Raw genomic sequence first — 12529 nt, 5'->3', positions numbered from 1 at the left:
TTTATCGAAATTTAAAATTTGAGCTTCCTTAGGAGTAGTGTGGGAGCTGTCCCTATGATAGGAAGTCAACAAATGGGCTCTTCTTCTTATAAAGAAATATATATTTTTAAATAACAAAATGATGAGTCTGCTATGAATCACTGAGATGATTGTTAGTGTTTAATATACTATACACTCAGTTATTCATTCATTAATCTATGGAACAGACATTAGTTCTGAACTAGCAATATGTCTCAGGCCCAGTGCCAGGTACTAGTTAATGCATTGGTAAATACAACAGACAACCCTCCTAGACCTTAAAGTTTTATGAGAGAGGAAGACAATTTAAAAATAATGAGCATACAAATAGGTAGAGCAAAAAGTTGTGATAGGTGCTATGAAGAAAAGGGGCCCTAACAAATAATGGGCTGGGGAAGGAAAATTTTTTAGTAGCTAACTTAATCCAAGGCTTAAAGAATGAGAAGACAACCATGCAAAGAAGAGAGGAGAGAACAAGCGGAGAGACCAGCATTTATTTATCAATGTAACAAATATTTATTCAGTACTTTCTGTGAGCCAGGGAGTGTTCAAAGCAAAGAAAATATGCCAGTGAACAAAACACACACACATGCATGGTGGCAAGGACTAGATTATATAGGGACTTGGAATCCATCGTAAGGAGGTTGGATTTTATTCTAAAGGCAATGACATGATTTTATTTTTATGTTAAGAGATTGCCCTTCCTGTTATATGGAGCAGAATTTGGAGGATTGGGCAAAAGTGGAAGCACGGAGATTCATAGGGTGGCTATTCTAGTTTAAGTGAGATTTTAATGCACTTAAACCATGGTACCAGCAAAACTAAAGTGTATAGTTTTGATATAGGATGGGTAGACCTCCTTGGCCAACTGAAAAAGATGAAGGGGATTTGAAGAAGGAGGTAAATTGTGGATGATTCAACTGAGTAGATGGCAGGTCCATTTAGCACAGTGAGGGAGATTGGTTGAGTAAGTGGATGGGGGTGGGGGAGGTTTGGGCTAAAGATTAAAATTAATTCAAGTTTTCTGGCCTAAGCCGTAAATGATTGAATCATTCCAAAAGTGAAATTCACTATTTCATGGGATTAACATGTCCCCCATCACTGGAGTATATATCAATGAGCTAAGTGACCATTTATCTACACTATCTTAGCTATAGATATCAAGCAGAATTCTAGAACTGATTTCCAGATGGTATCTGAGAACTTATTAAAGAAAGCAACAATTTCTGGAAGCCATCACTGGTTGGGTAAGAACTGGTTTTTCCAGATCAGGATCATTTCTCTTGAAGGGAATTTCAGTTGCCTTCGAGCCACTGGAAGCTGACATAATATTTTTAAATAAATAATTTAATTAACAGATTTTATTTTGGGTAGGGCTACCAAATGTATAAATGGGAGTATTTATATCCAGTTAAGAGACTATGTGAATATCTTTTATGATAATCTTTTAGAAAAGATGGAAAATGGAGGCTGGAAAATACTGAGCTATTAGGAAATTTGTATACCCCAAATGCAACTTAAAGCAGCAGCAATACAGAGTAGTAAGTTCTTAATCTTGGTACCCCTCAACCCCCTTTATACAGTCCACATACAAAATACATTCCCGCACAAAATTGTTCTCATTTTGGAGACCCCTACCTTTCCTGAGAATCACTGCCCTATAGAAAGTGACCATTACTGCTAAGAGTTGTCCTAACCCTTATGAGATTTAAGTGGATGAAAATCTGAGAGTAGGTTTGTGAAATTTCAGCCATGATTAGGACACAGAAAGAAACACATACTTACCTTATAACATTAACGTTTCTGAAAATCATTTTTTTACCTGGAAATATATTGACAGAACACTTTGCAAACTTGTTAGAAATCATGTTCTTATAATTATGAGATAGGATTGATCTTGTTTTCCTTGTGCATCGAATCATATAACACAGAAAAAACCCAATGTGAAGTTATTAAAGGGTCACATTACAATACTCTCCCTAGCTTTTGAAAAGAAAGGCTTTTTTTTAAGTGACCCCATCTTATAATCTCATTTAAAAAATGAAGCATTGGTATTACTTTTTTTGTTTATGCATTTCTTTGGCGAAACATTTATGACCCAAGAAAGGATCTCAAACAACAACTAAAAGAAAGAAGTTGCAACTTTCCTCAGCAATATTAAAGCTTTCTACAAAAAAACAAAACAAAACAAAACAAAAACAAACAAAAAAAAAACATTAAGAGGAATATTCTTGGCACTGCTATTTCTGACACTGTCAACACCAAGTGATAGGGGTGACTGCTACCAAATAGGACCCTTTGCCTTCTTCTTGGGCTCAGTACCCTATGTAAGGTATTTCAGCCCTCTCTGCAGGTGACATTTGGTAGCAAACCCATTTCTTCTTTATGGAGCTAGCTTTTAGGGGTCAGTTAGACTGACTTTTTAGGGGTCAGCTAGCTTTAGGGGTCAGAAGAGAGCAGAAGACAGTTTGGTGTCCCCACACCATGCACATCACTTCTTGATGGAGAAGTATATCTGTGCTATCTATGATGGGTATCAAGGAGAGCTGGTAAAATTTCCTTGGTCCCAAATCATTCATTCCTTCATTGGCATATCCATCAGAAATTTATTAAGTACCCCTACTCTGACAGACATGGCCGTTAGCAATGAGGTGAAAAAGTAGGAAAAATATGTTCTGTGTTCTTGAGGAACACAGCAGTTTGGAGGCAGACTCTAACAATTAGGCCAGACAAGTGCTATGGTGAAGATACATAGATATTAAGACAAGTATAGCCCTATGAGATAATGGAGCAACTAACTCAGCTCAGAAATGGCACAGGGATGAAGAAAATTAATTCACTAGCTTAATAAATGGCACCAAATTCAAACACAAGTATCATCTGGCTGAATTCTCTGGCTAAAAAGGGGACAGAAATGGAGATCAGAAAGAATCCAAGGATAGACTTTCCCAATACCTCCATAAGATCTCAACTCAAGTGACACCATGTGGGAAAGATGGGGTCGTGCCCTGGTGTAGAGCAGGAGACCACCTTTGTGGCTTGTAGAGTGGGTCTGCTGACCACCCAAACTAAAGAAACACTCTTCTCCATATCTTTGTCTCCCACACTGTTATGTTTTATTTTCATCATAGCAGTTATCACTATCTGATATTACCTTACTTGATTTATTTATTGTCGCTACCTCCCCACAAGGACCTTGTCTGTCCTGTACATTGCAGCATTCTCAGGCCTAGAACAGTACCTTATTTTATAGTAGGCATTGAATGAATGAATGAATGGTCATTAACAATATAAAATCACATCAAGCCTCACTTGAGAACCAGTCTTTCTTCCATCTCCAAAATGTCTGTAAGATGTCTAATCTCAGACGTGCCTCAGAGATCTTCTACTCATTCTTGTCTTCATTCACCTCAGGGGAGAAAGACTATGGTGTGGAGGTCAGGACATGGGGAGTCTCCGTTTAATTCCAGTTGTTTCCTCACAGAGCCGGAACTGGAAGCCAGATCTCCAGAATCCCAGAGCTCTTCAGCATTACTCTGCTACCTCTGGTTAAACCTCTCTGTGGGGAAAGCAATTTTGGATTATTGCCATGAATGTAATTTTCAAAGCCCCTAGGAAGAAAAGAAGGCAGTGGGAAGCCGCTTCTAGAATTCAGATGAGCCGAATATCATAGTTCTCCTTCCTACTCTATGGGAGGGAAGTCACAGACTTTGGCACTGGCTTCTCAGGGAAGAGCTGCAATATTCTCCTGTAACTATGGCCAGAGGAGGTCTGCCTACCTGCAGCTAGGACATGGGCTCTGCATCACGCTGGCTGTGATTTTGCACAGTTAAGTCCTTCATTAAAAATTAGAACTGCATGGGGCACCTGGGTGGCTCAGTTGGTTAAGTGTCCAAATTCAGTTCAGGTCATGATCTGACAGTTCGTGAGTTTGAGTCCCACATCGGGCTCTGTGCTGACAGCTTGGAACCTAGAACCTGCTTCAGATTCTGTGTCTCCTTCTCTCTCTGCCCCTCCCCGACTTGCACACGCGTTCTCTCTCTCTCTCTCTCTCTCTCTCTCCAAAAATGAATAACATTAAAAAAATTTTTTTTTTAATTAGGATGGCAGGGGCAACTGGATAACTCAGTTGGTTATGCCTCTGACTCTTAATTTTGGCTCAGGTCATAATTTCACGGTTCGTGAGTTTGAGCCCCATATTGGGCTCTGCACTGACAGTGTGAAGCCTGTTTGGGATTCTCTCTCTCTCCCTCTCTCTCTGTCTCTCCCCTACATGTGCCTCTCTCTCTCCAAATAAATAAATAAACTTTAAAATTTTTTTAAAAATCTAGGACTGGCATCCTGCCACCATTAATTGTATAAAGGTGGGTCACTGTCACTGTGGGTAAAAATGGATGCCCCCATGCACCTTGCCCATCTACAGGGACCAGATATCACACTGAGGCGATGGCTAACCTAAGTATGTTTATTTTTATTGAAACTATAAGCAAGCATTTGAAGATGCTAATTTCTGAGTACAATTGATGGAAATATTTTCCAACAGAACTTTGAAGAAACATGGCATTTTCTCAAAGATAAACTACCACCATCTATGCATACACAAACCTAGACACAAAAGTTTTCAAAAGACAAAACTCCTGGGATGGAGTTCCAGGGATCAGGTCGGGAGGTGGGGGTGGGGGGGTGCGAATATGGGTAAAGAGGAACCAATTAACTCCACTGAGGGATTTCTCAGAAGTCTTCACCTGCCAGAGGTTTTAATCCAGATAGAACAAGCTTTTTGTCAGAGGAGAAACATAAACGGTGAGATCCTCCCATTCATTCACTGGTTATATGCCTTCTGGTGTGAAACTCAGTTATAGGCAACAGGAATACAAAAGAAATGAGGCTTAGTCCCTGCTTCAAGGTCACAGTCTGGTGATGTGGAAGAAATAAGTAAACAGAGGAATACAATCCAGTGTGGTAGATTCTGGGATCAAGAAGGGTCATGGGGACATAGGAAGAGAGACCCCTGGGCACAAACTGTACAGTGTAATTAAAGGAGATCACATTTTAGAATTTTTCAAAAGAAGTTTCACGTTTTGGAGCCTCCATTTTCTCCTCTTTGAAATGAGAAGAAGAGAATTCGCCTTCTGGAGTTATAAAAATTCAGTGATGTATGAGATATTCAGTGAGTAAATTTTTAAGAAAGAAATGCAAAGGGTCGCCCGGGTGGCTCCGTCGGTTAAGTGTCTGGCTCTTGATTTCAGCTCAAGTCATGATCTCGTGTATTGGAAGTTCAAGCCCCACATTGGGCTCCTCACTTACAGCACAGAGCCTGCTTGGGATACTCTCTCTCTCTCTCTCTCTCTCTCTCTCTCTCTCTCTGCCTCTCTCTCTCTCAAAATAAATAAACTTGAAAGGAAGGAAGGTGGGAGGGAAGGAAGGAAGGAAAGAAGGAAGGAAGGAACACAAAATTGAGACATTGGGGCACTCTCCCCAAATGGTGGTGAGCTACTGTGCTGACCTGTAAATTTAAACATTTTTTAGAGAGCTCGCCATCTTTACAGTGGGGCTATTTATCACAATAAGCCAGAGACTCAACTCGAGAAGGACTGAGCGGAAAGAGAAAAGTCTCCTCTGATTCCGAAATGAATTATTTGTTGGATGTTGTTTCGTGAATTTCTGTAACAGAAATTGGGGTATGCGCAGTAATTGGGGGGACAGGAAACAACCACCCTGGGAACAATTGCAGGCAATTCTGCAATCACCTGGCTTAGCTTGAATTCTTGGAAGTAGAGCTTCTCTTAGTTTAATAAAAGGTTTCACGTAGACCTTGCGGTTCTGTTCTTTATCCCTGATTTTTCCTCCCAGGCTTATGAGTAAGGCCTCAGTCACATTCTCCCTCGGAGACTGGCAAGCAGCCCCACCTGCTGCTGTTGGAGGCTGGGAGGTGCAGCCTGAGGAAGCTGCAGCTGTCTTCTGCCATCTGCTGGCTCCCTTTCTGCACCAGCTTGGGCCTGGTTTTGCATGCATTCCCAGGGAATGAAACCGCCATCAGAGAAAGTGCAGGGCAGAGAAAAGAGTCTTGCTTTTATTAAAAAGAAGGAGATGAGAAGATGGCAAACAGAAACTGGCATGGGAGAGCTTTTCCTATTATAGGGTTTGTGTGAAGATGTCATCATCTCAAATATCTAAGGCAGGTATTTTTCTACGTAAGATTGTTTTGTTCCGGGAGAACATAGAAGTGTGTTTTATTTTATTTTATTTTATTTTATTTTATTTTATTTTATTTTATTTTATTTCATTTCATTTTATTTTACTTTATTTTATTACTTCCTTTTATTTAATTTTATTCTTATATCATTGCCTTACAAGACTTATCAATTAAGTCTATACACATCTGTATAGACTCTTTGGAAAGAAACATCAAAAACCCATGTTGGTGGGAATGGAGATGAGAGTGAGGAGGCAGGAAGCGGGAAGGGAAGGGAGAAACATTTCACACTAAATTGCAGTGTTCTTTAATTGGTTCAGCCGACATCTTTTGAGGATCTATTATTTACAAGGCTCTGATGCAGAGCCTGGGATACAAAAGTGAGTAATATTGGGTCCCTTCTTTCTGGGAAATAAGAATCTATTGGGAATCAGCTAAATAACGAAAGAATTAAGTAGAGATCTACAAGTGCTGTGATCAAGTACTGCAGTAAAGGAGTCTAGGAGAGCACAGAGGAGGAACAGGTGTTTACATCAAACTGGGGCCTCACTGTCAGAGAAAACTTGCTGGAGGAGGTGCCATGAGCTGAATTTGGGAGATAGCGACTTATCGGAGACAGTGGTGAGAAGGGCCCCCCAGTTTCAGGGAGCACCACTTTATACCCACAGTGTCATCTGCTACCATCAGTCCGGCTCAAGAAGCCGAGAAGTCTAACTACCAAGGAGGAGAAAGTTGTTAAAATATTCAGACTTAGACAACAAGCAATTGATTCAGTCCAGGGTGATCAGCCAAGTCAGGGAGAAACAAGCAGGTCATGAGGGAGGAAACACAGAGAATCCTGGACATGAGAGAGCAGTTCTGGGACTGTCTCTGGTCCTAGAAAAAAGGCAATACTCTTTCAGTCCATGTCCTGGATATGGGCAGTCCCTTCAAGGGAGGTTCAGTGAAATATTCAGAAACTCACTTAATCTGTCTGAAACTTCTGAGTGACCTCGTGTGAATACTAAAGTAGCTATAAGGTCAAAGATATCAACTACAATGTTATTTGAGATCTTAAGTACAATGGCCAACAGTAGGGAAAATGCATAGGAGAGTATGGCACAGCTTCTGGGTGAACCATCAAGTTCCAGGGCATGGAAAATGATAATTCCAGAAACTGTGCAGTACATGAAAAATACTTGTAAAAAAAATCATCCAAGCCTACAGGAATAATATTCAGAAGGAAACATACTAAACTACTAATAAAAGTCGTATTTTTCCCTCTAGTGTCTATGCTTTATATAATATGCTTACACTACTGTTATAATGATTTTTTAATATTAAGAAGCCTAAAGGTGAAATGTGTGTCCTGCTTAAGGCTTAAGACAAAAAAAAAATTATCCTAAATAATTCATCCTAAATTAATTCTTCCATTTATGTGTTTGTTTCTGATATTTTAGATTCCATTTTCTCCCTAATTGTGTTTCAGTTTGTGTGGTCTATTCATTTTGCTTGTTAAGTCTGTCCTCAGTCTTCTCCTTGCCCACACCCCTCCTCCCACCCTGGATCTGCGGGATGTATTGTGATGTCTGCCCGCTAATTTTGCTGTGACTGGGACTGGTGTCTGGTTGGTGATTCATGTTTGTTCCTAAGTTGTACATCTGTGTTGGTTGCTTTGAAACAGTGCCTCAGGGAATATGAAAGGCCGTTTGTCTCCCTGAGACTGCTTCTTTGCACCAGAGAATTCTTCCCTGGCTTCTTCTGAATTCCAGCAGGCTCTTCTATGAGTTTATAGAGTTTGGGCAGGGTAAAGAATAAAGACAGAAACAAAACAAAACCAAAAGAGAGCATCATGGAGAGAGTTTGGGTATCTGCGTCTAGTCCCTGCTTACCTAGTAAGACCAGTCTTCTTGGATACTAACTGGGGACAGAATGCCTTGTGACATACACTGTAAGGGTAATGCCTTGACTTAAACTTTCTGCCCACTAGGAATGCCTCCAGAAGAAAATAGGGCAGAGTGAGCCCTGGCAGAAACCCTCAATGGAAAAAGTTCTAAGAGTTTGGTAGTCACATGTACATGGTGCCTGTCTAATGTTTTAGCACAGGAACACACAGTCATAATGTTTAATGACTGGTACTGCATGGACACTGACCAATTAAATGGGTACAGGCCATAGTGCTAAAAGCTAGAGACCTCTGCTGTTCCAGACACCAACCTTTTAGTTACTGGATCACCGGGGAGACCAACAAATTCTGGAGGGCCTGGGGCAATGGCTGGCTGCCAAGTGTTTCAAAAGCATTTTAATGTTTTCATATGCATCAAAGCTGAACAGATACATCCCAAATGAATAACGTGAATATACATGAAACTTCAAAGCTCATGCCCACTCTTAAGCTTTATGTAGTCCCGTCTATAACTCCCCTCTTTGTCCTTAAGAACAGTTCAGAGGAATCATCAGGACCTGCCCATTCCACAGGATCTGGGTGGCACAAAGGAGCCCTTATCCACAAAGGAGTGTTTTTTTGTTTGTTTTGGTTTTGGTTTTGGTTTTTTTGGGTTTGTTGTTGTTGTTGTTATTCTGCCCAACAACTAGTATAGATCTCACCCAAGGAAAGTTTGCAAGTCAGCTTTCATTAGATTTTCACTCGCTGCGATGTAGTTGGCTTACAACATAGCTCTACTTATAGGCAGACAGAGAAACAAGCTGGCGTGTGTGAGTGATTGCCCACCTGCCTGCTTGCCTGCAGTCTTTGAAAGGCAGCCCCATCCCAGACCATCATCCTGCTGTGAAAATCCACGCACAGGTGCCTTGAAAGTCCAAATACATATTGGGTTGTTATGGCCCTTTCTTGTCCTTTTAACCAGAGATTCTCACCTGCTGCTTCTTATCAGACACCTGGAGTTTGTAGGTTGGCTAAAAGCAGCTTCTCAGAATGGTCTCCAGGGAAGCATTATAACCCTGCATTCTGTTATTTCTTCTTTCCAGTTTCAAGGAAACCTATAGCTTCAGGGTAATTTGCTGCTCTCCTGTCTCCATTCAAGATAACAGCTAAGGTTGCTCATCATCTGACTGTCTACATACCAAACACAAATTTTGTTTGAATCCAGAAGAAAAATTGCACTCAGCCAGCCAGCAAGCCATTCTGATACTCTGTGATAAGAGAGGTCTGGGGTTGTAGAGAAAGAGTTGGAAGACTTGGTCTTCCGGTAACTTGCTCTACAAGGTACTAGCATGTGACCTTGAGCAAATATTTAAAATCTCTCTAAGCCTCATTTTCCTCAAATGTAGGATGCGGTCATACTATATCCTTCCCAGAGTTGTTATGAGAGGTAAGTGGGATAATAGATCAGAAAGCAATTTATAAACTAAAGAAATATAAACCTCACCCCAAGAGAGCAGATTGTAAGAACTAGTAAAAAAGAAAAAAAAAGGACCATGAGTGTAGAAATAAATTATGGCAGCTGGATGAATATAAAGGAAGCCCACTACTGTAGTCTAACTCGGAAGAAAGAACATTCTCAGCCTCACACCTTCTTCAATACCTCTCTGCAGAGCTTTAACTGGAGACCAGTGAGTGGTCTAGAGAAATGGTAGGCGAGAGCGTTACTGTCACTTTGAGGCTAAAGGTAGTGCTTCCAGGGAAAATGAATAGGGGATGATGGAGAGCATGGGAAGGACACAGTACCTATGGTAATACCAAGAGAGGGGGAGAGAAAACAAGAGACGTAATCTCTACTGCTCCCGTCTGTATGTTCATTGATCAGAGCTTGTTCAACTAATTCTGGGCTTCAGGGTACCTTCCTAGGGGGAGCAGACTGATCAGAAACCTTAAGGGCTCTCCTATACTGGAGCCACTGGCCATATCCTCCTCAAGACATAAAGCTCTGCAGCCCCAGAGGGTAATTGGCATTATCAGATTAATTAAATCATTTTCTGTGGTTAAACTTGCATGTGACTATTAAGTCTCAGACTGGGCCTCCCGTCTAATCAGCCAGTGAATGTTTTCAGGATAGCACTTTGTTCCTGAAACATTGAGAAATATGCATATTGTATCCTTAATAGACCATGATGTTTATTTATGGCACAAAGAAGTCTCCCAGCTAGGAAGACTCATTTAAGTGATAGTTTCGTGTCTGACACCTAGAGCTGTGTTAGATGAGGTCTCTGAAGTTGCTTATTATCACCAAGTTATTTCATGGTTGGCTCCTATTCTGAATTTGTCAAAGTTGTTCTTGCCGCTGAAAGGCCATGGGGCTTTGCATTAGGCTTCAAATCCTGCCTTTATTATTTACTGATGACTGGGCTTCTGTGGGACTGTTTCCCTCATACAAAATGAGAATAATAATGACTGCAACTCAGAGCTGTTTGGAAGATTAAAATTGTGCATAAAGTGTGGAATTTTATGTCAAGTGCCTGGCACACACTAGTTCTTCATGTCTGTGTATGTCAGATGCTCTCCTCCATGGTTATGTGACCAGAGTTTTTTGTTTTCTCTTAAGCTTTGATGTGGAAAATGGCCCTTCCCCAGGTCGGAGCCCACTGGACCCCCAGGCCAGCTCTTCCTCTGGGTTGGTGCTCCATGCCACCTTTCCCGGGCACAGCCAGCGGAGAGAGTCCTTTCTCTACCGATCAGATAGCGACTATGATTTGTCACCGAAGGCGATGTCAAGAAACTCTTCACTTCCAAGCGAGCAGTAAGTACGAGCTCTATGTGGCTTCTAATCTCACACTTACCTCATCTCTAACCTGTCACAGCAGCAACAACAACTGTTCCCCTTTAACCCGTGGGAAGGAGGGAGGAGAAAAATGAATGTGAGCCGAGGTGACGGTAATGACCCTTAAAGACATTAGTGCTCTACAGCATGAGAAATACGTATCTGGGGTCTCCAAGGGTATTAAAAATCTCAGACACAGTGTGCAGATTTCATCTGTTATTGATACTTTTTTTAATTGTCATTCAGCGTTCATTTCCTGAACCGCTGAATCATTTATGAGTTGAGAACCTTAACACTTTTTTTGCAAATCATACTAGAACTTTCCGCAACATGGTTGCATGAGGCTACGGCAAAAAGAAAAACGGTAGTTGGTGACATGCCTCCTCTCTCAGTAGTCTCTGCTTGGTGACATTTAATGAGCTGTCATCCAGCCACATGTCTTTGTCCCTTCTCTGGAACCTTAACTCAATGCCCACTTGTTGCCTGGCTCCTCGGTGAGACATGACACACTCCACCACCCTATTAGACACAGCTGATGTTTTTGTTTTGCTGCTATTAATTGTAGATCTCTAATTTTTAAGGAACAATGACTGGGTTGTATTACTCGTTTATTAAATTTCTGAAACCAAATAAGGTTGGATGCTGGTATTCATGCTTTAAAAGGTTTCTGGGCACACGTACAATTGTTTTTAACATTGTATGTTATAAAAATATTGGTAGCTCCCTAAAGTCTCCAGCCTGGAAATTTCCACTGGGCTCTCTTCTGCTTTTGAAAAAGAAACTAAAAAGGGTCACTTTCTTATGAAAGGGGCAGGGGACATCTTAAAGCTACCAGTAAGAACGGATTCCCCAGGGCATTTCTGCCGGTAAATTCTAATATAAGCACCCCTTCCCTAAAATGTCTTAATCAGTGGGCAGGCCAAAATTCATTTCTTCATTCATTTGACAAATACTTCCTGAATTTTTCCTATGTGCCATGCAGTGTGCCAGGCTCTGGGGATACAAGGTTAACAAAACAGTGGAATAATCACAGATGAATTAAAAACAGATATTCTCAGAAAGGTTGCATGCTCCCAGGGAGGTTACAGTTAATAAGAAAGATAAGAGGAACACCCACATAACTGTGCTACAGAGTGGAAGGAAACATTTAATGAGCACTTAGCGTGGGACCAGCAGCATTGGCATGTGTGACTCCTTTTAATCTTCACAATTCTGTCAGGTAGGTACCACTATTATCTCCACTCTATAGATAATGAAACTGAGACTCAGAGAGACTGAGAAAAGTGTGCCCATCCCTTGACTAACCATATGCCATGCTCTATCCTGCAATGTAGCTAAGACTGACCATATTCAAACCTCTTAGACTTATTTGCCTATGTTCTTCAAACTGCAAAGCAGAATCTCAACTATCAGGTAGAAAACAGAGGAGTGCAGAGTCAAGGTGCCTGAGGCCAGAGGAGAGGTAACCACTTTGTTGCAAGTCATGTAGAACCGAGGGTGTTTCTGACCAAGATTTGCATGGGAGCTTGACGGTGAATATACCTGGCATTGTCTCTTTTACCAAGAGAAACACCTATCTAGACTTCCTAGGGGGAGAACATAGGAAATGGGGGGAGCT

General features: G+C 41.2%; 1 protein-coding gene across 1 annotated transcript in view; it reads left to right on the top strand.

Annotated features, from left to right (window-relative positions):
- The window catches only part of PDE4B (phosphodiesterase 4B), a 361788-nt gene that overhangs the window by 225238 nt on the left and 124021 nt on the right, over positions 1-12529 (top strand). The window contains exon 2 of the mRNA XM_047870731.1: positions 10696-10890. Coding sequence (XP_047726687.1) covers positions 10696-10890 — 195 coding nt within the window. The remainder of the gene's footprint in view (positions 1-10695; positions 10891-12529) is intronic.

This window comes from Prionailurus viverrinus, chromosome C1 (genome assembly GCF_022837055.1).
Source record: "Prionailurus viverrinus isolate Anna chromosome C1, UM_Priviv_1.0, whole genome shotgun sequence".
Taxonomy (NCBI): Eukaryota; Metazoa; Chordata; class Mammalia; order Carnivora; family Felidae; genus Prionailurus; species Prionailurus viverrinus.
The sequence above is the reverse complement of the archived record's forward strand: the minus strand, read 5'-3'. Positions and strand labels throughout refer to the sequence as shown.